The 22573-nt window shown below is 44.0% G+C and overlaps 2 protein-coding genes across 2 annotated transcripts in view; both read left to right on the top strand.

Annotated features, from left to right (window-relative positions):
- Positions 1 to 11191, top strand: part of ZCCHC4 (zinc finger CCHC-type containing 4) — a 42929-nt gene extending 31738 nt beyond the window's left edge. Inside the window, exons 9-13 of the mRNA XM_066281174.1 lie at positions 3082 to 3203; positions 3433 to 3508; positions 5489 to 5540; positions 6028 to 6172; positions 10511 to 11191. Of these exons, the coding sequence (XP_066137271.1) occupies positions 3082 to 3203; positions 3433 to 3508; positions 5489 to 5540; positions 6028 to 6172; positions 10511 to 10646 (531 nt within the window). The 3' untranslated portion in view covers positions 10647 to 11191. The remainder of the gene's footprint in view (positions 1 to 3081; positions 3204 to 3432; positions 3509 to 5488; positions 5541 to 6027; positions 6173 to 10510) is intronic.
- An 11050-nt stretch (positions 11192 to 22241) lies between these two features.
- The window catches only part of ANAPC4 (anaphase promoting complex subunit 4), a 37372-nt gene continuing 37040 nt past the window's right edge, over positions 22242 to 22573 (top strand). Inside the window, exon 1 of the mRNA XM_066280925.1 lies at positions 22242 to 22513. The gene's annotated coding sequence lies outside the window, so the exon portion shown is untranslated. The remainder of the gene's footprint in view (positions 22514 to 22573) is intronic.

Genomic DNA, 22573 nt, shown 5'->3' with positions numbered 1-22573 from the left:
TTTACATACCATATGTTTATAGTTAATTAGCACAACAAACCCGCATTTAAAAATAATAATAATCTCAATTAGGTTATGCAAAATCAAGCAATCAACCACCTTCCTGACACATACATTCTCTGACTCCTTGGGTAACCATAAAGAAATGGTTCTTTTTTTTTTCCTCTTCCATCTGCTATCTATTATATTGCATGGAATATTCCTAGAAATATTGCTAGAAATCTTTCTAAGATACTCTTTTCCAACATTTGCAAATCTTTGTAAGATTCTCTTGGGAAAAATCTTTTTCTTATGACACTCATAACTGTTCAGAATATCTTTGTTGAATTTAATAAGGTGCCATATATTCATTGAGTACAAAGAGGAGTGCAATGGGGGAAATTATGAATTTAAATCATCTTAAAAGAAAACTACTGAAGGTACTGTTTTAAGGTGATTTTGAAGTAAAATCTATTTTTGTATCTTAGCCTCTCCTAGGTAACACATATTCATAGAATTTTTAAGTTGGAAAGAAACAGAAGTAACATAGGCTAACTTCGCAGCGTAATAATCCTCTGCACTGAATTCACAAGAAGCGGTCGTCTAGCCTCACTTGATGCTTTTAGTGAGCAAAGTCCTGCAGCCTTACAAGGCAACTCAATTTATTTAATAGCTCTAATTGTTAGAAGATTTTCTCATATTGAGATAAAATATGCTCCCTATTAACTTCTAACCATTGGTCCTACTTCTGTTCTCCAGAGCAATAAGGGATAAGGCTAATTTTTATTCCACGGGACACCCCTTCTGTTATCAAGTAGCTATTGGGTCATCCTCCCTCCCAGCCTTCTCTTCTCTGAGTAGACACCAGCTATGTGCTAAACCCTAAATCCTATTCATTTCCATTACTTTCCATGGAAATGAAGCGACTTTATTAATGTCTCTTAAAATGTAGTGATTGAATGTGGGGCTTCAGATGTGACCTAACCTCGTTCTTTCCTTAGGCCCGCTGGGGGCCTGGGCCAGCTTTTACACACTTATGCTAGCTGTGGGCTCATCATGCTGACAGCTGACAGACCTGCCAGGATTTTATTTCATTCTGTCCTTTGTTTAGCAGGGTCTCCTCATCCTGCTGAAGCTTGTTAATCAGTCTCCCTAAATGTGTACCCCCGTAAATCTAGTAGGCATTTGGCAGGGCCACGAGGAGCTTAGGACTCTCCCTTTAAAGGCCTCTTCCATTGTCATCATTTCCTGACATTTTTGTGATTGGCTTATTAAATAGCTAGCTCTGTTGTGAATTCTTCAGTGTATTCTTGTTTGGAGTCTAAACAATCATGAAAGCTTATTTGAAAGTTGTGTTCCACCTGTGTTGACCTCATAAAGATCTTATGGTGTTCTTGTGGACAGTTTACAGCAGTTGTTCTCAAACTATTGTGCGAGGAGGGCTTGTGAAGAATACAGATTGCTGGGCCCCCCCACCCCAGAGGTTCTGTTTTATGAGGTCGTAGGCGGGGCCAGAGTCTGCGATCCAACAAGATCCCAGGTGGTGATGTTGCCGATCCAGACCCCACACCGAGAATGATCTTAAAGAAAGGCGAATGAAGCGGCGGGTGGATCCCTAGAGTTTTAAACCAAATTGAAAATGTGTGTGGAGAGTAGGGAACGGAGGAAGGACTGGAGCAAGAAGCTAATAGAGACCATGATTCTGAGCTTCAGTTTACTTTCAGGATAATCTGCTGACACTGAAGTTGAATTAGGAATCTTGAGAAGAGAGGTAAATGTTTGAAATAGTCATCGTGGGGAGAGCTGGAGTTCGCAGCCTCTCTCCTCATCGCCGTCTTTCTGTCAGTCTCTACATGTGCCAGGCCCGGAACTCGGCGTGTCACACCCATCATCTTGTTTCTCTGGCACATCTCTAAGGTGAAAGTTATGTGGCCTGGCTTACGGTCACGTAACCAGTGAGCAGCAGAGCCACTGTCCGGCCTCCAAACCTGTGCTCTGTCACATGGTGGTGGGGGGCCAGACTGAGATCCTGCTGAGGGTGGGCGAGCCGAAAATGGACATGTAGTGAATTTCACGCACAAAATATGAAAAGCCGCAACCAAGCTGGCTCGTATCTTCAAAGGTGGAATTTTTTAATGCCAAAAGCTAAATTCTTCTTAAAAAATTGGTTTTGTTTTTCAATTATAGTTTACATTCAACATTATTTTGTGTTAGTTTCAGGTATACAGCACGGTGGTCAGACAATCACATACTTTACAGAGTGGTCCCCTGATTCTTCCAGGACCCCCAGCACCGTACAGTTAGTCCAATATTATTTTTTGTTTTGTTTTGTTTTGTTTTTTAATTTTCTTAAGCTGGAAACAGGGAGGCAGTCAGACAGACTCCCGCATGCGCCCGATCGGGATCCACCCGGCACGCTCACCAGGGGGCGATGCTCTGCCCATCCGGGGCATCACTATGTCGCGACCAGAGCCACTCTAGCGCCTGGGGCAGAGGCCAAGGAGCCATCCCCAGCGCCCGGGCCATCTTTTGCTCCAATGGAGCCTCGGCTGCGGGAGAGGAGGAGAGAGACAGAGAGGAAGGAGAGGGGGAGGGGTGGAGAAGCAGATGGGCGCCTCTCCTGTGTGCCCTGGCCAGGAATCAAACCTGGGACTTCCACACGCCAGGCCAACGCTCTACCACTGAGCCAACCGGCCAGGGCCAGTCCAATATTATTAACTGTATCCCTATGCTGCACTTGACATTCTCCGGACTGTTTTGTAATGACCAATTTGTACTTCTTACAAACTCTAAATTCTTAATTATGTAACAGCCTTTCTTATAAAGTCTATTGGATAAAAGATTGGAGTTGTTCTCAATGCTAGGCAATGTGACTTTGTCATTACAAATTTTACCATTTTTATAATCAAATTTCACTGCCATGGAAGGCTTTCAGAGGCTGCTAATTAGTAAGTAAACTCTTGCTTTTAAGAATTTCTTTAATTAAAGACCTCAGTTTATTGTGTCTTGATATCAGCTTGTTCATTTATTGGTTAAAGAATCTTAAGAAATATTGACTCATTTGAGTAAATTTTCTCTTTTCAAATTTTTACAACTTTCTAGGTAGATTATGATAATCATGCACTTTATAAACATGGAAAGACGGGTCGGAAACAGTCTCCCGTGCGCATCTTCACCAATATTCCACCCAACAAAGTAATCCTTCCTGTTGAAGAAGGGTACAGGTAAGGTCACAGTGGACCTTGACACACACAGGTCACTGAAAGTGCAGTTCCATGTGTCTAATACTGAAGGGCTTTTAATACTGACTCATGTAGTTCTGTTACTTTTAACTTTGGGCCATCATTCGACATTGAATTAAATTTGTAATGAGTGCCTTGCCAACTTTTATTTACTCTGTGAAACTCAGTAAGTATATGCAGTAATTTCTCCAACTCTTTCTTTCGTCTCTAGATTTTGCCCTCTGTGTCAGCGATATGTTTCTCTAGAGAACCAGCACTGTGAGCACTGTAATTCGTGCACATCCAAGGTATAGATGTCTGTAGAATACATTTTTCTTCAAACATATTCTACTTTGACTAATGTTCATTACCTTTGCTTAACATTATTTTGTTCATATAATTTGTATTATAATTTATTAATTATACTTTAACGCAATATTTTATTTCTAATTATAAATAGGCTCTTAAAAATGGTTAGACAGACAAGAGGGTCCTAGAGCAAACTGAGCCTGAAACATCGCTGGAGGCAGAAGTGACAGAAATGAAGCTGTCCCACCTCAGGCACAGCTTGAGATGGCAGGGCTCTTTGGGAAAGACAGTCCTGCTGGGAAGGCAGAGGCAGCAGAAGAGGAAGAGCAGATAGGAGATGCATTGACTTTATTTGAAAAAGCCGTAGACATGAGTCCCCAGGAGCTGAGCAGGGCTTGTTGAGGGCAGTACATTGTGGACATCGCTTGTTTGTTGGGTGGCTAGGAATGGCACCAGCTCAATGACATGTAGCACAATCAGCTTCATCATTGATAATTATTTGAAGTCACTTTTATATGGTACAGTATGACTGCTAGAATTATTAGTGTTTTAAATAAGGCACCGAATTTTGTTGAGCATAGAATTATGTTTCAAATAAGACATTGAGCTATCGGATACCATCACTGTTCTAGTGACACTCAGGGGTCCCCAAACTTTTTACACAGGGAGCCAGTTCAGTGTCCCTCAGATCGTTGGAGGGCCACCACATACAGTGCTTCTCTCACTGACCACCAATGAAAGAGGTGCCCCTTCCGGAAGTGCGGGGGGGGGGGGCGGATAAATGGCCTCAGGGGGCTGTATGCGGCCCGCGGGCCGTAGTTTGGGGACGCCTGCTTAATATCAGGTCCTGTGCACTTTTCATGTGCCAGGCTCTGTCCTGAGAGCCGTCTGTCCATGGCTGAACTCACTCACTGCTTGCAGCAGCCCTGGTCGATAGGTACAGTTACTCCTCGCTGTGTATAGACGAGGAAGGACTACACGGGACAGATCACCTCTGTATCGTTCAGGAGGTTTGGATCACCCTTAAGTTGCTCTGTTATTTTAAATAAGTCTGGTCAAGAACACGTGAAATTTAGTTTGGCCAATAAGCACATACTGTTCTTCAAAAAAAGGGAATATTTTTATAACTATTAGAAAGTATTTTTTTTCATAACTTTATAATTGTATTACTGGTTATACTCATTTTTAATTATGGTAACACATCTGATTATATACATTTTCAGTTCATTTAGAAATAACCTTTATTCATTTTTTAAAAAATGATGCTCAGAGCATAAAAGTTCAAAATGTGGAAAATAAAACTATTGTTTAGAGATGCACACGAACGTAGTGGTAAAAATAGGTGAAAGCGAGGAAGTGACCCTCAGAGGACCCCGAACAGGTGTTCCTTGTGCAGAAGGAGGAAAGCTGGACCGGGAAGGGCACGTGGAAGCTGTCCCGCAGACCAGGGTGTTCTGGTTCTTGACCTGTTAGGGTTCGTGTTTACTTTATACAGTCATTAAACAGGACATGTACGTTTTATGTGCTGTTCTAGATATGTTTACTTCAACGTCTTAAAATTACCCAAATAGTAACCCATAATCTCTATCTTTCTAAATTACATACAGTTCTCAAATATGAATTTTATTAAGGATTATGCCAGAGGGACAAATAAAAATTATAAATCACTAATTCTTTTGAAATTTTCGTTGAGTGCTTTTTTAGGCAGATCAGGTTGCTTGATCTGGAGTGGATGGACTTTTAAGATCATGTAACTAAATCCCCGGTTTTAGAGTTAAGGAAATGGGAGTCCATCGATGAGGCATTGAGTTGAGTGGAGAAATGCATAAATTAAAATAAAATATGCAATTTTGAAGCCCAGGAGGGTGAGAAATAAGGAATTAATCATTTACACAGATTTTAATAAGACATTTTAATTTTAATTGTGGGAATTGATTTTTGATGACAAATTAAATATAATTTAAAAATTGTTTTTGTAGGACGGCAGGAGATGGAAGCATTGCTTTCTCTGCAAAAAGTGTGTAAAGCCTTGTAAGTATTGAGACTTAGTGTTTGAGATCCTGTGAAAACATTTGTACTTAACTATATTTATAAAAGAAAAAATTATTATAGAGACCAGTATTAATTTACTTCCTTTTTTAATTTTTACAGTTACCAAAATGTACATTCTCTGTTTGATAGAGAAGTGTGACTACTAACCTGTTTCCGTGTGGGTTTGGTTTGGCTTACTTTCACAGGGCTGTGTGTCACTCAGCCAGCCTCCGGGTGCCAGTGGCTCTAAGATCAGGACTCACTAGAGAAGGGCTAAACTTGTCGCCGTGTCTCAGGAAGAATTTACCTGGTTTACAAAGGATTCCAACCTCTTAACGTTGGGCCCTTGAGCCAAATCATAACCAGCTCTGCCAACCCATCACAATAATTGAAGTCAACACTATTCATGCTTCTCTGCCATAAAGGTTAATCACATGAAAAATTATACTGAGTGAACCTCTTCTAAAACTTAATTTTTACTTCACAGCCTGGACCCACTGTGGCATTTGCAATCACTGTGCGCTTCCAGATCATTCTTGCGAGGCCCCTAAAGACGGCTGCTTCATCTGTGGTGAATTAGGTCATAAACGCAGTACTTGTCCTAACATCTCTACATTGGAGAAAGTTCACAAGTTAGTTGAATTCTTTTATTTACTAGAAAAAATGTTTTCTTTGTGTGATTTCTACAGAGCAATCCTTAGAGGATTCAGAAGTGCTGAATTAATTGTTGTCACTATTATGTATTGATGGGGGAGGGAGGATATGAGGATGACCCCAAGAGCTGAGGGTTTTATAGGTCAGATACGAAAATAACCGAAATACAGGGTAGAAAGTGACCAATTCCATATGAAATTGTAATTTTTGGGGTGAGAGTGCAGGCTTTATTGAAGGAGGCGGTGTTTAAGTCAGGGCAGACTGGATGTGGACACCCGAGTGAGCAGGTAAGGCTGGAGAAAGCATCTCAGATGGGAGGAAACCTGTGATTCCACAGTGCGCATACTGGCAAGATGACGTTATCTTTTCATAAATTATATCAGACTTCAAGAAAAATACACAGCTCACAAAAATTAGGGGATATTTCATCGCTTCATATTCATTTTGAAATATCCCCTAATTTTTGTGAGCTGTATATTTAGACATATTTACATTTAAATACTTATTTCTTTCTATCATAATTTCTCTTCCTCACCAATAGCTGGCGCTGGCCGTAGCCCAGAGCAGAGTTACCCCCAGGACAGCAGCGTATTTAGAAAATCCATTGCTGCGGCAGTGGGGCTAACTGCAACGTTAACACTTCTTTTCAACTAAAAGGGATGATGGGTACTGAGTCCTCTTGCTTTATTGATGTGAAAACCAGATGCTCAGGTTCTCATTACACAAAAAGTGAGGTTAGGATCAAATTTTGAGTTATCGTATGACTTGTGATTTAAAAAGAATCTATTAGTAACAGCAGTCTCCAATTCTTTCATACCTATTTATGATATTAGAATTCTTTCCATTTATTTATTTATGTCAGTGGAAATGACATTGCTCACAAAAATTAGGGGATATTTTATTGCTTCATATTCATTTTGAAATATCCCCTAATTTTTGTGAGCAATATATTATGTATTATGTTTCATTAAGTTCCAGCTATTTGAATTTTGCCCACTTTTTTTTTTCCTTTTGTGACAGAGAGAGAGATAGAGGGACAGACAGACAGGAAGGGAGAGAGATGAGAAGCATCAATTTTTTATTGCGTCTCCTTAGTTGTTCATTGATTGCTTTCTCATATGTGCCTTGACTGGGGGCTACAGTAGAGCAAGTGACCCCTTGCTCAAGCCAGCGACCTTGGGCCCAAACCAGCAACCTTTGGGCTCAAGCCAGCAACCATTGGGTCACGTCTATGATCCCACACTCAAGCCAGCAGCCCTGCGCTCAAGCTGGTGACCTCGGGGTGTGCACCCCAGGTCCTCGGCGAACCTGGGTCCTCTGGGTCCCAGTCCAACACTATCTACTGCGCCACCACCTGGTCAGGCAAATTTTGCCTACTATTTAAACAACATTTCCCATTAATTTTTTATCAAATTGACTTTAAATAATTATTTCTGGCCCTGGCCAGTTACAGTAGTTCAGTCAGAGCATTGTCCTGCGACAGCAACGTTGTGGGTTCAATCCCTGGTCGGGGCACAGACGGGAAACAACCAATGAATGCAACAACTACATGGAACAACAAATGAATGCCCCCTGTTCTTCTCTCCCTGTTCTTCTCCCCCCTTCCTATCTCTGTTTCTCTAAAACTCAATCAATAAATAAAATTTAAAAAAAATTTCCATTAAGTAATGCAGAATAGAAGTGGTATTTTTGAAATTAACTTAAGAGGTATATTAAAGAATCTTACAAAATATTTTTCCTTAGAAACCTTCCAGAATGGAATATAACTCTAATAAACCATTTGTCTGGGTTTTTTTTTTTCACTAGTTACAGTGGAATTCTGGTTGCAAACAGGAGTGAGTAACAAGCTCAGCCTCTTATTCGGGGGCCTATGATGCATGGAAACTGAACTTGTATTTTGATACTACATTGCAGGCTCTTCATTGGTTCTTAAATAGCCCTGGCTAGTCTATTTGGTAACAATACATTGTTTTCATTGATGGGAACCTTCTAGTATCTTTTAGTACTAGATTTTATCAAGTTTAATTCAAAGAGCAAATCCCTTAGGATGTGGTACTTACTTCTCTTAGAGAAAACTGCTAAACTCCTGTTCACAGTTATCTTAAGCTATTGCTTTCAAAATAATTTTTATAATGAAATTGAAAATGAAAACCTTTTTTTACAATGAAAAAATAATTTTAGTAACCTTTTTAGCATATATATCACAAAGGATCTTTTCATCTTAGGTATTTTGTAGCTGTCTCATCTTAATTGGCTTTCCCTTAGTCTTCATTTTCCTTTGGTGGTGAATTGGAATGACGCTGGCTCCCTCTTGTGGTCAAAGCTCATTTTATCAGTTATATAAATAACTATAATTTAGAGGACAAATACTAGGTCAATTTAATTTTAAAGCAAAATAATATAATTAATTGATTTATACTCAATCACTTCATCACTGCTGAAAAAGTGTCTCTGGAAGGTTTTATTTATTCATATTACAAGGGACTATTTTCTTTCTGTTTTTGTTTACTGTATCCTCTAGTGAAATCTGGTTCATGTTTAGTTCTTATAAGTGAATAAGCCAAAGAAAACTTGTTTAAATTTTGTATACAGGCATGCACAGCTTTATTGACTTTCCCATTAAGAGGTTATACTTCATTAAATTTGCAAAATCATCACTTATCAGGACATTATCCTACTTTTAAAAACCTGGCTGGAGGGAAAGGACACTTAGATAACATGCACAAAACAGTCAAAAGATGATTGTTTTGTAAACTGGTAGGATGCCCCAGTCTTTAGTGCAGAATATAAATAGGGAAAAACTTAAATTTGGCGAGCAAAATTTGGACTTACAGTCCTATGGAGCTACTAATAATAGCTAATATATATTTATTTAGTGACTACTATATGCTTAGCATTTTACACACCTAAATAATTTATAGTAGAGTATATGGTATCAAGGTAATTAAGACACGGGTTCTAGAATCAAGCTCATTCTGCTACTTCCTCACTGGATGATTTCATAGCCTCAATTTCTTCCCCTAAAAAAAGCTGGGAAGGGAAGAGAGGGGTGACGTAGGCCTTGCCTCAATGTCCCAGGTCTTTGCACTCAAAGATCAAGCCCATTCATTCTGTGTCCCCAGCCCTTAGCATATATGCTGAATGGATAAAAGCTGAGGCCTGAGTCTGGTTCACTGGGAGATGTTAAGGGAGCTTCTTTCCCAGGGCTCGGAACTGGGAAGATGGAGAATGAGCTTTGCCCTGGGGCTGGCTGCGCTTTAGGAGAATGAATCTAATGACTGACATTGCAGTATAGCCATGGGAGGGTTCCAGGTTGGCCAGGACCGGCAGCCCCAGCTCCGATGTGATAAATGGCATGATTCTGACAGCTTGGAGGAAGTGAATGAATAGACTAGCAGTCCTTCTCAGCTGCAGCACATCTGTAAGTTAGTGCAGAGACTACCAGAAACAAAGGATCTGTTTTTTTCTTGTGTGGTTTAGTGTTTTTATTAAAGGGTTTTTTTTTTGTTTGTTTGTTTGTTTGTTTTATGTGCCTTGACCACAGGCCTTCAGCAGACCAAGTAACCCCTTGTTTGAACCAGCGACGTTGGGCTCAACCAGATGAGCCCTCACTCAAGCTGGCGACCTCGGGGTCTCGAACCTGGGTCTTCCGCATCCCAGTCCGACGCTCTATCCACTGCGCCACCACCTGGTCAGGCTGGTTTAGTGTTTTTAGAGGACGAATTCCAACTTGTTCATTTTGAAGCTAGTCTTCAAGAATGTGGACATCCTGTATAAGGCACTTGTCAGGACTTGTAGCTCTACTGACGCAGGGGGAATTAGCCGTAGGACTTGTAAGAGCAGCCTCTCTAAGTGCTGTCAGTGTTTTCTATTGTGCCCTGTCATTTTCCCCCTCTGCTAACTGCCGGAATATAGCTCTCTTTCTGATAAATGTAATTCAGGGTTTGGAGATTGTAGTGCTGAGTTGAGCAGTGCAAATGTAAAAAATAAAGTAAAAAAAAAAAAAAAGAAAGAAAAAAACTCCCAACTCATTGTCTTGACTATTTACCTCTGTTGTGTGTTTGTCCTGAATAGATTGCTCTAAATCTATAGTAACCATCTTTCAAAGAAATTTCTTTTCTCAAATATTTTGCTTGGTCAGGCCTCTGACTCTCTCCTTGTTATTATGGTTTAGGATTCTGAGGATTTATGCTTATCATACAATAAATTCTTTCCCTACTGTTTTCTTATTCAGCTAGCTAGTTAATTAAACTTCAACCTAATTACATTATTCACTGTGCTTATTCTACAAAATAATTTAGCACCCTGTTTTTCAGAGCTGTCAGAAAGCAGAAGCAAAGAAAAAGTAATAAGATGAAAATGGAGACCACTAAAGGACAATCCATGAATCATACATCTGTTACAAGGAAGAAGAAAAGGAGAGAAAGAGCCCATCAATATCTTTGCTCTTAAATGTCCAGTGACTGGAGAATAAGAAAGATTTATAGTCCAACCTTTGATGCCATTTTCTGAAAGTGCCATGCTGGACTTAAATTCTGTCACTTCCAAAGGTGTGCACCTTTCTGGGCTAGATAATAGGCAGCTGGTATTTGCTGGTTTATAGACCCCTCTGGAGACCTGGTGAGTTGTTCCATCCTTAGCTGGTTTACCAGCTCTGTGTCTCTGTGTCTTTTTCTCTCTCTAAACCCCTTTAAATCATATTATTTTAGCCTCTTTTATCTGATAAGTGGGTGTACAGCGTTCTTTTGCAGAGGCAGAAGAAAATGAAAACCTGAGGTTTTGTTTACATAAGGATATGTTAACTAAGATAAATGTTTTAAATTAAATATGAAAATATTGTACAATGGCTTAAATACCCTTGTAAGGAGAAGTACACTATACAATTATTTTTAGACAGAATCTGAAAATGATAGAGAGAATTTGACAGAGGCAGTCTAATGATATGAAGATTATAATTATGGTTATATTATTATTAAATATTTCTTTTTTAAGTACTTTTTGCAATTGTCCTTTGATGGTATAGAATCACCCAAATGATTGTGGAATGAATGAGGTATATAGAATTAGGACTTGCTCCATCATCTCGTCTTTTAACCTGAGCAGTAAGTTTCTTTCTTTATAAACGTGGTACAGAAAGCAGAACAGTTTGTTGGTTAAATCTCCTTTTCCTGTTGGGACCAGCACTTCCTGGCGGTATGACCTTGGCCAGGTTATTCACTCTTTATTTATTTATTTATAAATTTATTTATTTTTTCCTTTGAGATAGCTATTATTAATATCCACTTTTTACAGCTGAGGACATTGATTCTTGAGTATATAAAGTCATATTTTCATATTTTGGAGAATTGGTAAAAGTGGCTGACTTTAGACTTCAACATAAGAATCTGCCTCAGAGATTTTCCTGTTTACATTCACAATGATGTAAAGAAATTAAGTGACAATGGGACTGGTCCTTAGCAGAAAACAAAAGAGACACAGTTACTAGATCCTGGATAAAAATTAGAGACAACCTTTCTATAAATGTCCTTCGTGCTATCTCAGCTCTCTGTAGAAGTTTGTGCATGACCTCGAGATGAAGGTGTTACGGGGCCCGCGGAATCCAGACAACCTGGGTGAGGAAAGAGACGGTGTGGAGGGCCGCTGAGGACCACCTCTGTCTTATCAGCACTCATCAGTATACCCCGACTGCAGACACAGTGCTGGCAGTCAGTAGTTTATTCCACTGATTAGGAATAGTAATTCATAATAACCTTTCTGAAATCCAAACACCTGTTTTAGAGTGAGACTGGAGACATCCTTATGTGGGCTTAGCTAGGGTCCTGTGAGTAAAGGTAGAACTGTACTCCATCTAGCATTTAAATTCTCTCCAGTATTTAAGTTAGGATGGTTTGATGCCTCATGTGGGATACTCAAGCAGAGCCCTGGTCAACGTAGTGGTGGCTTGGATATCAGGTGACACCAAATGATAGGAAACTTCTTTTGCCCCCTTTTCTGAATGGGTTGCTATGGCGATAATATTAGTACCGTGAGTTAAGAGCCTTCTAGAATCATTGTGACGGTTTCCCTCTCTGATTCAGGCATGGATATGGATACTGCCTGACTTTTGTGGTACCCACGATACCATGGTAAGATCTATTGTTATGTCCCCCAACCGTCAGAGACCTGAGGGTCTGCGACAACTGCAGAATTGGTCCTGATGGACAATGGTTCTAATCATTACCATGTTTCCTTTGTTTTAAGATACTGTCAATTGTAAGAAATGCATTATTTTTTTAAAGATTTTATTTATTTATTTATAGAGGACAGGAAGGAAGAGAGATGAGAAGCATCAACTCATAGTTGCATCACTTTAGTTGTTCATTGATTGCTTCTCATATGTACGTGCCTTGACTAGGGGGCTCCAGCTCAACCAGTGACCTCTTGCTCAAGCCAGCGACCTTGGGCTTAAGCCAGTGACCTTGGGCTTTAAGCCAGCAACCATGGGATCATGTCTATAATCCCACATTCAAGCCAGCAACCCTGCACTCAAGCTAGTGAGCCCGCGCTCAAGCCAGTGACCCCAGGGTTTCAAACCTGGGTCCTCAGTGTTCCAGGTCCACGTTCTGTCCACTTTGCCACCACCTGGTCAGGCTAAAGATTTTATTTATTGATTTTATAGAGAGAAAGGGGCGGGGGGCTGAGACATATCAACTCATAGTTGCTTCACTTTAGTTGTTCATTGATTGCTTGTCTGATGTGCCTTGACTGGACAAGTCCAGGGTTTCGAACTAGCAACTTCAGCGTTCTAGGTCGATGCTTTATCCACTGCGCCACCACAGGCCAGACAAAAAATGCACTATTAATATAAGCATAGCTTTTCAGGGTGAAGCACTCCATAACTCATTAATTGTACATATTAAATTTTAGATGTATCTTATTTCAGAAATATTGAAATGTGAAGAAGAGTATATCTTAGAATTGAGGAAATAGGTTATTACTTATAATCAGGAATTATGTACTTTAAAACTTTGTTACCTTCTTAGAAAGTTAAAAATAGGGAAACTTGATTCTGTTCCTATGTTCAATTAATACTAATTTGAAGGACTTCATGTCTTTCTTTTCTAAGAGGATATAAAAATGTCTATGGGAAGTGAAGTGTGATGGGAGGTGAGGTCATTTGTTCTCATTAGAAATCTGCAAATCTGAGCAGTAAGATACAGACTCAAAACAACAACAAAAGAAAATCCCTGAAATTTGACAGATAAAATTTTCTATGCTTTTTAAGACATTTTTCTTAAATAATTACAGCTAAATTTCATTGTACTTCTTGCTTATAAAACTTAATGAAATACAGAGTACATTGTAGGCCATGAATGATTAGATTTGTTATTTTCCTACATTTGGACTACTATTAGATTAATTTATTTCTCCAGTATGCCTGTCTTTTCATTCGTCTTCTATTTGGAATGTTTTCCTCCATACGGCCATCTGCAGAGTGTCCGTAAAAGTCATGGTACACTTCTGACCGGTCACAGGAAAGCAACAAAAGACGATAGAAATGTGAAATCTGCACCAAATAAAAGGAAAACCCTCCCAGTTTCTGTAGGATGATGTGGCAGCTTGTGAGCATGCGCAGATGATGACGTAACACTGTGTATACAGCGGAGCAGCCCACGGCCATGCCAGTCAAAATAGATGTGGACAGTACAGAGGAAAGTTCAGTGTGTTCTGTGGCTCCCTAAATTCGAATCTGTGACCAAAGTGCAACGTGAATATCGGCGCGTTTATAATGAAGCGCCACCACATAGGAATAACATTACTCGGTGGGATAAGCTGTTGAAGGAAACCGGCAGTTTGGTGGAGAAACCCCGTTCTGGTAGGCCATCAGTCAGTGACGAGTCTGTAGAGGCTATACGGGATAGCTACCTAAGGAGCCCTAAAAGATGTGTGTGTGAGCCCACATCGAACTGCACTGAATAGGTATGAAACTGGGAGAGTTTTCCTTTTATTTGGTGCAGATTTCACATTTCTATCATCTTCTGTTGCTTTCCTGTGACCGGTCAAAAGTGCACCATGACTTTAGGGACACACTGTATATAATAAAGTCTTACAGAGCAACCAGGCCCAGGCCCAAGTCCATTTCTCTTGTGGGAGGTTTTGCATGAGTCCCTGATACCAAGCACTATCTTCCTCTCTGAACCCCTTGGCATTCTGCACTGCATCTGAGGCACATTTCGTGTATTATTCTTACATGGTTATATTTACAGGCTCTATTTCCCCAAAAGATGTTAGTTTGTAAATGTCAGTGATCATTTTATACACTTTTATGTCTCATGCATTGTAGGTGCTCAATAAAAACTTGATGAAAGCTTAGAATTTTCTAGAGGTTTTCAGATGATGGTAGCTGTAATAGTTTGGTTGGGCTGCCATAACAAAATATAACAGGCTGGTGGTGGCTTCAACAGCAATAATTTCTCTTACAGTTCTGGATCCAGGAAGTCCAAGAGCAAGGAGCTGACGGGGCTCTTCTGAGGCCTCTGCCCTTGGCTTGCAGATGGTCATCCCCTCCCTGTGTTCTTGCAGGCACCCCCCCTCCCCCGTGTTCTTACAGGGCCCCCCTCCCTGTGTTCTTGCAGGCGGCCGCCCCCTCCCTGTGTTCTTGCAGGCCCCCCCCACCGTGTTCTTGCAGGCGGCCGCCTCCTCCCTGTGTTCTTGCGGGCACCCCCCTCCCCCCGTGTTCTTGCAGGAGGCTCCCCTCCCTGTGTTCTTGCAGGCGGCCGCCCCCTCCCTGTGTTCTTGCAGGCGGCCGCCCCCTCCCTGTGTTCTTGCAGGGCGCCCCCCTCCCTGTGTTCTTGCAGGGCGCCCCCCTCCCTGTGTTCTTGCAGGGGGCTCCCCTCCCCCCCCCCGTGTTCTTGCAGGCGGCCGCCCACTCCCTGTGTTCTTGCAGGCACCCCCCTCCCCCCCGTGTTCTTGCAGGCGGCCGCCCACTCTCTGTGTTCTTGCAGGCACCCCCCTCCCCCCCCCGTGGTCTTGCAGAGGCCCCCCCCTGTGTTCTTGCAGGTGGCCCCCACCTCTCTGTGTTCTTGCAGGCAACTCCCTCCCCCTGCTCCCCCCCCCCCGTGTTCTTGCAGGGCCCCCCCCTCTGTGTTCCTGCAGGCGACCCCCCCCTGTGTTCTTGCAGGGCCCACCCCCACCCTGTGTTCTTGCAGGCGCCCCCCCCCCCCCCGTGTTCTTGCAGGGCCCGCCCCCCCCCCTGTGTTCTTGCAGGCGCCCCCCCCCCCCCCCCCCCCCGTGTTCTTGCAGGGCCTTTTCTGTGTGTGTATCCCTGGTGCACCCAAATTGCCTTCTTATAAGGAGACCAGCCAGATTGGGTTAGGGCTCACCCTCATGACCCCATTTTACCCTAATCTCCTTTTTAAAGGCCCTGTCTCCAAATCCAGTCCCATTCTGAGGTACTGAGGGTTAGGGCTTTAACACAGATTTTGGGAGACACAATTCCGTCCATAACAGTAGACATGCCTAACACATGAAGAGAACTTGCTCTTTTCTCATTCTTATAAGGGCTGGAAAAAGAAAAACACACCTGAACAATATTAGGAAGAACTTAGAGTCACTATATTCCAGGAGGGCCACCCTAACTGATACCGAGGGTTTAAATGTTGGGATGGGCTGTGTGAGCGAGATGGGCAGCCTTACCTGGAAGTCTTTAAACCAGGGGTCCCCAAACTTTTTACACAGGGGGCCAGTTCACTGTCCCTCAGACTGTTGGAGGGTCGGACTATAAAAAAAACTATGAACAAAGGCCTATGCACACTGCACATATCTTATTTTAAAATTTTTTTTTTTTGTATTTTTCTGAAGCTGGAAACGGGGAGAGACAGTCAGACAGACTCCCGCATGTGCCCCACCGGGATCCACCCGGCACGCCCACCAGGGGCGACGCTCTGCCCACTAGGGGGTGATGCTCTGCCCCTCTGGGGCGACCAGAGCCACTCTAGCGCCTGGGGCAGAGGCCAAGGAGCCATCCCCAGCGCCCGGGCCATCTTTGCTCCAATGGAGCCTCGGCTGCAGGAGGGGAAGAGAGAGACAGAGAGGAAGGAGGGGGGGGGGTGGGGGGTGGAGAAGCAAATGGGTGCTTCTCCTGTGTGCCCTGGCCGGGAATCGAACCCAGGTCCCCCACATGCCAGGCCGATGCTCTACCGCTGAGCCAACCGGCCAGGGCCTCAAGGTTATTTTAAAGTAAAAAAACAAAATGGGAACAAATACAATATTGAAAGTAAAGAATAAGTAAATTTAAATCAACAATCTGACCAGTATTTCAACGGGAACTATGCTCCTCTCACTGACCACCAATGAAAGAGGTGCCTATTCTGGAAGTGCGGCGGGGGCCGGATAAATGGCCTCAGGGGACCGCATGCGGCCCGGGGCCCGTAGTTTGGAGACCCCTGCTTTAAACTTAACATAATTCGGCTTGAAGCTGGAAACGGGGAGAGACAGCCAGACTCCCGCATGCGCCAGACCAGGATCCACCCGGCACGCCCACCAGGGGCGATGCCCTGCCCCTCGGGGGCGTTGCTCTGTCGAGACCAGAGCCACTCTAGCGCCTGGGGCAGAGGCCAAGGAGCCATCCCCAGCGCCCGGGCCATCTTTGCTCCAATGGAGCCTCGGCTGCGGGAGGGCAAGAGAGAGAAGAAGGAGAGGGGGAGGGGTGGAGAAGCAAATGGGCGCTTCTCCTGTGTGCCCTGGCCGGGAATCGAACCCGGGACTTCTGCACGCCAGGCCGACGCTCTACCACTGAGCCAACCGGCCAGGGCCTCAAGGTTATTTTAAGGAAAACACTTAAGTTGATGCCTGGCCCCTTCAAAGTGAACTATAAAATCCTAAAAATCTGAGAGAAGTTTAATCTTTATTATTTTTTTTATTTATTTATTCATTTTAGAGAGGAGAGACAGAAAGGAGAGAGAGATAGAGAGAGAGAAGGGGGGGAGGAGCTGGAAGCATCAACTCCCATATGTGCCTTGACCAGGCAAGCCCAGGGTTTTGAACCTGCGACCTCAGCATTTCCAGGTCGACGCTTTATCCACTGTGCCACCACAGATCAGGCCGAGAAGTTTAATCTTTAAATATAAAATTATGTAGCCTTCTAAAAGGTCCTGGTGTGATGCCACCCCTGCACAATGTCCTTGTGGGTGTTTCTAGAACAGTACACCTCTGCTGGGGAAATAAAAATGTCTTATTGTTTTGTGTCTTTCCACTTAAACTTCTTTTAAGGTGATTCGCTCATGCCCTGTATTAGAAGGACTTTTTGTACTTGTTTCTCCTGTACAGATTAGCTCCTGATAGCAGGGCCCTGTGGACATCACTGGTGTCCCTGGCTCCTAGAGCTGGGCCTTGCACACAGCCATGTCAGCGACAACTGACAGCAGCATGTGTGATGCTTTATTCCTCCCCACAACCTTGGGAAGCGTGTGGCCAGGCCGACACATTTCTGCACCCTTCAAGCAGTAGCTGCTCAGAAATACATACTGAGTGAGTAGAAATGTCATTTAATACACCGCTTTATGCCTCAGAACCCTAACTGTGCTACATGAAGCTAATAGCTTAGAGCGGCGTAGGTAAGGAAAGCTTGCACACAAAGGCAAAGGAAAATCCAATTTCAATTATTTGATACAATTTTAATTGGAACATTAGGACATGGGTTAAATTACTTGAGGGTCAGCTAAGAAGGTCACTGCAATCAATAAAATGAAGATAAGATCTCTACTATTTGATTTCAGGCGATTTAGTATAAATGTTAACTCAGCAAGACAGAGGGGAAAGCACCAACAGTGAGCAGGCAGAGCTCTGAGAGGTGAGTTTCATTCATTAGTGGGACAGCCAGGATTCACAGTGTGTAGATGCGTCATACCGCTGCAGACAACAAGCCTAACATCCGGTGTCTCTAAGAAACAAAGCCTGAGTAGATAGGCCGGTCTCTTCATATGCAAATATGGAGGTGAGGAGTGGGAGAAAACTAGAAGAGTCAGCCCAAACGTTCTCCATGCTTAGAGGACAAAGCAAACAAAGGTTCCTGCCTGTTAACTTTCCGATACATGGGCCAGGTAAATCAGAGAAAATGAAAAGCAACTAATCCTACCACCCAGAAATAATCACATTCACAGCTTCTGTGTATGTTCTTCCCAACGACAGATTCTTGTTTAAATAGCTATACAGACACTCTAAAATTTCTCCCACAGAAATGGAATTGTAGATAAATACTGTTCTGTAAAACTCTCTTTAAATAAACATATGTGAACATCAATTTATATCTACAATAGTGTTCAGTGTTCTTTAGTATGGATGTACTATTAAAAAAATCAGTCTCCTATGGTTGGGCATCTTAAGTTGTCCATATTGTTTCACTGTTGTTAACGACCTATGATGAACATACTATACTTATAATCAAATCTTATTTCCTTACGGTAAATTCCTATATATATATACACTAGTTCTGTGGCTCTTATTAGAACTTCTTCGTCCAGGTGGGAGTCATCTGAATTGGTTTCTGAGTTTCTTTCCCAGAAGAGCGACTGAAATCGTTGTGAGAGGCAAACCATGAACTGATAAAATTTACACTCCCTGTGCCAGGATGGAACATCTCTCAAATGCATTCACACTTACAACTACTCTTGGAGTAGTTACGATGTCACGTTGAACATTGTTGGTTGTTGGGCAGCAACATTCCCACCTTCCCCACTGTGTGCCTGTCCTGGGGTTTTGGGGAGGGATGACTGACACCCTCTCCAGCTCCTGGGGAGGGCCTTTCACTGAGCATAATCCCATCCCCCTTACCTGTGATTGATTTCTGCTGGGCTCAGGAGAGGGGTTGGGCTAATCACAAGGCTCAGGACTTGACCCTTGTGATTGCTGAAGAGGTGTCTGGATGAAGAAGCATGTAGCTTCAGTTGCTATAAGCAGTCTTTCAGTGACCATGTGGGGAGCCAGCCTTATGATGACACAGCCTGAGCTGGGTCCCTGCTGACGAGAACTCGCTGGGTCTAGCCTGCCCTGAAGTTGGCCGTTTTGCTGGCCTTGCTATTTACATGAGCCAGTACATTCTCATTATTACTTGGGCAACTTTGAGTCATTTTTTTTTTTAATTGCCTAATGACTGAAGCCATAGTAGGGCAGAGAAAGTGTAACACCAACATGCATTTATTTCTCTTCCCAGCACATTTAGTCAATTTGCTTATTTTACAACTTCCAAACAGACCTCTCAGAATAACTAGGCCTTTCACATGGTCTAGATTAGTCACAGCTCACACAACTCCATCTTCCATTCCTATGCACAGTGATTCCGACATTTTTGCTCCGGCCCTGACCTTTCCCCTTCAAACCTGCCTTGCAGCTGCCCATTGGCCATCGGAAATTTTCACACTATACCTCCACCTGAACGTAGTCCTCATTGAACTTTTTGCTCTGGTTTACTTTCCCTCCCCTCAGACCCCCACCTCCAACCCCTCAACAGCCAGTCCTCTATTCCCTGAATCTGCACCCAAATATCCCAGCCTCAGTCCTGACTGTTCCCTTGCTTCCATTCCCCCAATATAATCAATAACCAGCTCTTGTTATTCTACTTGAGAAATGTCTCTGGAATCTCTCCTCTGTGCCCGATTTGTCTTCCTGCCACCTTTGCACTCTTTGTAATGAATGCACCTTGACCCTTGCCACAGGAATTAAAGTCCTGAGAGCCTAAGAATGAGTGTGATGCTGTCAACAATACGTCCCCCTCCTGCAACGAATCTGTTAGTAGCTGCCTGACCCTTCAAAATTCAGTCCCATACCATTATTACACCGGGAAAGACGCCATCAGCACGAGCTAGCCCGAGGGGTGTAGTGATCAAAGAGCCTACCTACCCAAAAGTTATTTCAGAAAAGCTAGTTCTTGCACTCCCCTCCCCAAGCACAATGAGGAGGATATAGGGAGCATGGAAATCTTTAAAGTGTTTTCTCTTATGCCTCCCTCCCCTCCTCACTCTCCATACTTCCGAATTTCCTGCCGTTGCTTTCTTAGAGAGGCACTGATGCCTGAGCCAGGGGCTTTCCGCTTTCTGCTTGATTCTGGGCCCCAGGAGTACAAACCAACCAACCTAACAAGGCCGTGTTTTCATTAGAGAATCGGGAAGGCAAGGGAATGAAGTGGGTAAAGCCAACATCTCCTTTATGGGGCAGTGGGAAAAAGGAAAGGCTGGAGACCCTCTAGCTCTTGTCCTCTGGCTACTTTGGGTCATTTCTAGTAACGATCCCTGCCCCCACTTCCACCAAGTCAGGAAGCACTACTATGGCCGCATTTATTTGCTGTTTCCTGGCCACATCTGGAACTCCACACCCATACTGTTTCCTGGGAAATGCATTCACATCTGTGAAGGCTTCATGATGCACAAGCAGTTCCTCTTCTATGTCTTGTAGCACTGTTTACCTGTCTAGTACTCGTTCTTTTTGTGTGTTTTATGAGGGTTCATAATTCAGGGTAAGTTTCAGGAAAATGGGCATTCAGTTTCATAAGAAAGTTAAGAGGATCGATATTGGCTCCCCCATCCAGATGATCCATTATTGCCACCCCAGAATAGTAACACCTGAAATTGCCTTTCACGAATAGCAAAGGCAAGTCCATTATTACCTTAGTGATGGGGAACATCTCAATTGTTTGGCAAAGAACAAAGCCCGTCTCTGAGAGGGGCAGGGTGAGTGAGCATCAAGAGTTAAGAACAAACAGTGTCTGGCACAAAATAGTGCCTGGAATATTTGTCGCTTAATGAATTAGTCGACCTCTCCCACCCCCTTCCTACAAGGCTATCCCAGAGAGAGGGCAGGAAGGTGGGGCTGGCTGAAGGTTGGGAGGTCTGCTGCCTCCCTCCCTTGAATAGGAAGTGAAAGGCAGATGGCTTTCTACCACAGATTTTAAGTTCAAGAATCACAAGATAATACTGTCACATTCTCTTAACCCAGTCGTAAGTTGTGGGGGCCTTTGGACCTTTTAATGTGCCCTGTATAAAGAAGCATCAGAAGGGTTCTGATTTTTTAATTGAATTTATTGGCGTGACACTGGTTAACGCAATCATACAGGTTTCAGATGCACAATTCTACAACACATCTTCTGTACATTAGGTGTTTACTCCTCACCCCCAAGATGGGTTCGGATTCAAGTGTCGGCCAAGTTGATCTACAAGCCTTTTAGGGCAGAGCCTATGTTCCGTTCACCTAGATGAGCCTACAGCCCGCATTTATTATGCTGGGGCTACTACCAAGTTGTGAGGTTTAAGTGGGATAAAGAATCAAAATATATGCCTGTGTCGGAGGTTTTAGAGAAGGGCCCTTCCACCTTGGCTGTAACTTGGAAAACGCCTAGGGAGTTGTAGGTTTTTTTTGCTTGTTTGGTTTTTTTACAGAGACAGAGTCAGAGAGGGATAGATAGGGACAAACAGGAACAGAGAGAGATGAGAAGCATTAATCATCAGTTTTTCGTTCCAACACCTTAGTTGTTCATTGATTGCTTTCTCATATGTGCCTTGACCGTGGGTCTACAGCAGACCGAGTAACCGCTTGCTGGAGCCAGCGACCTTGGGTCTAAGCTGGTGAGCTTTGCTCACCAGATGAGCCCACGCTTAAGCTGGCAAACTCGGGGTCTCGAACCTGGGTCTTCCACATCCCAGTCTGATAATCTTTCCACTGCGCCACCGTCCACTGCGCCACCGCCTGGTCAGGATACGTAGGGAGTTTTAATACTGGGTCTCATCCCGCTTGGGCGCGGGAGGGAGGTTAAACCTCACCAGGGCATGCAACTGGGCGACCTGGACTTAGAATACCTGTTTATAAACTGTCCAAAGAGGAGGCCCCAGCGGGTCAGGACCTACAGTCTGCGGTCCTTCCCGTCTCCCCTTCGTCTCTAAGGCCTCGACCCTACACCTAGGAGCCCATTCGCCCAGAGCAAGGAATTCCCGCGGAAACAGACAGGACCTGCGGGCGCGCACACGAGGGACCGCACGCCCCGCCCCGAGCCCCGCCCCCTCCTCCCGCAGGGCCCGCGCGCTCCCGCCTGCCGTCTGCCGCCCTCCAAGCCGTGTCTCACGGTGCAGCCCGCGCGCTCCCGCCCGCCGCCCTCTAGGCCGCTCTCGCGGCGCAGCCCGCGCGTCCCTCGCGCCCACTCCCGCACCCACGCCGCCTTCCCCCTCTCGCGAGGAAGGCCGGGCGCCGGAAGTGGCCCGAGCGCGCGGCGCGGGGCTGCGCGGAGGCCCGGGTGCGCAATCGGCAGCGGGAGGGAGAGGCCGCAGGGCCGGGTTGGGCACCGCGGGTCCCCGCAGGTACCGCCGCGGGCCGGGCGCTCCCGGGAGGGCCGGGGGCGAGGGCGGCGCGGGGTTGCC

The sequence above is a fragment of the Saccopteryx bilineata genome, chromosome 5, assembly GCF_036850765.1.
Source record: "Saccopteryx bilineata isolate mSacBil1 chromosome 5, mSacBil1_pri_phased_curated, whole genome shotgun sequence".
Lineage (NCBI taxonomy): Eukaryota > Metazoa > Chordata > Mammalia > Chiroptera > Emballonuridae > Saccopteryx > Saccopteryx bilineata.
The sequence above is the reverse complement of the archived record's forward strand: the minus strand, read 5'-3'. Positions and strand labels throughout refer to the sequence as shown.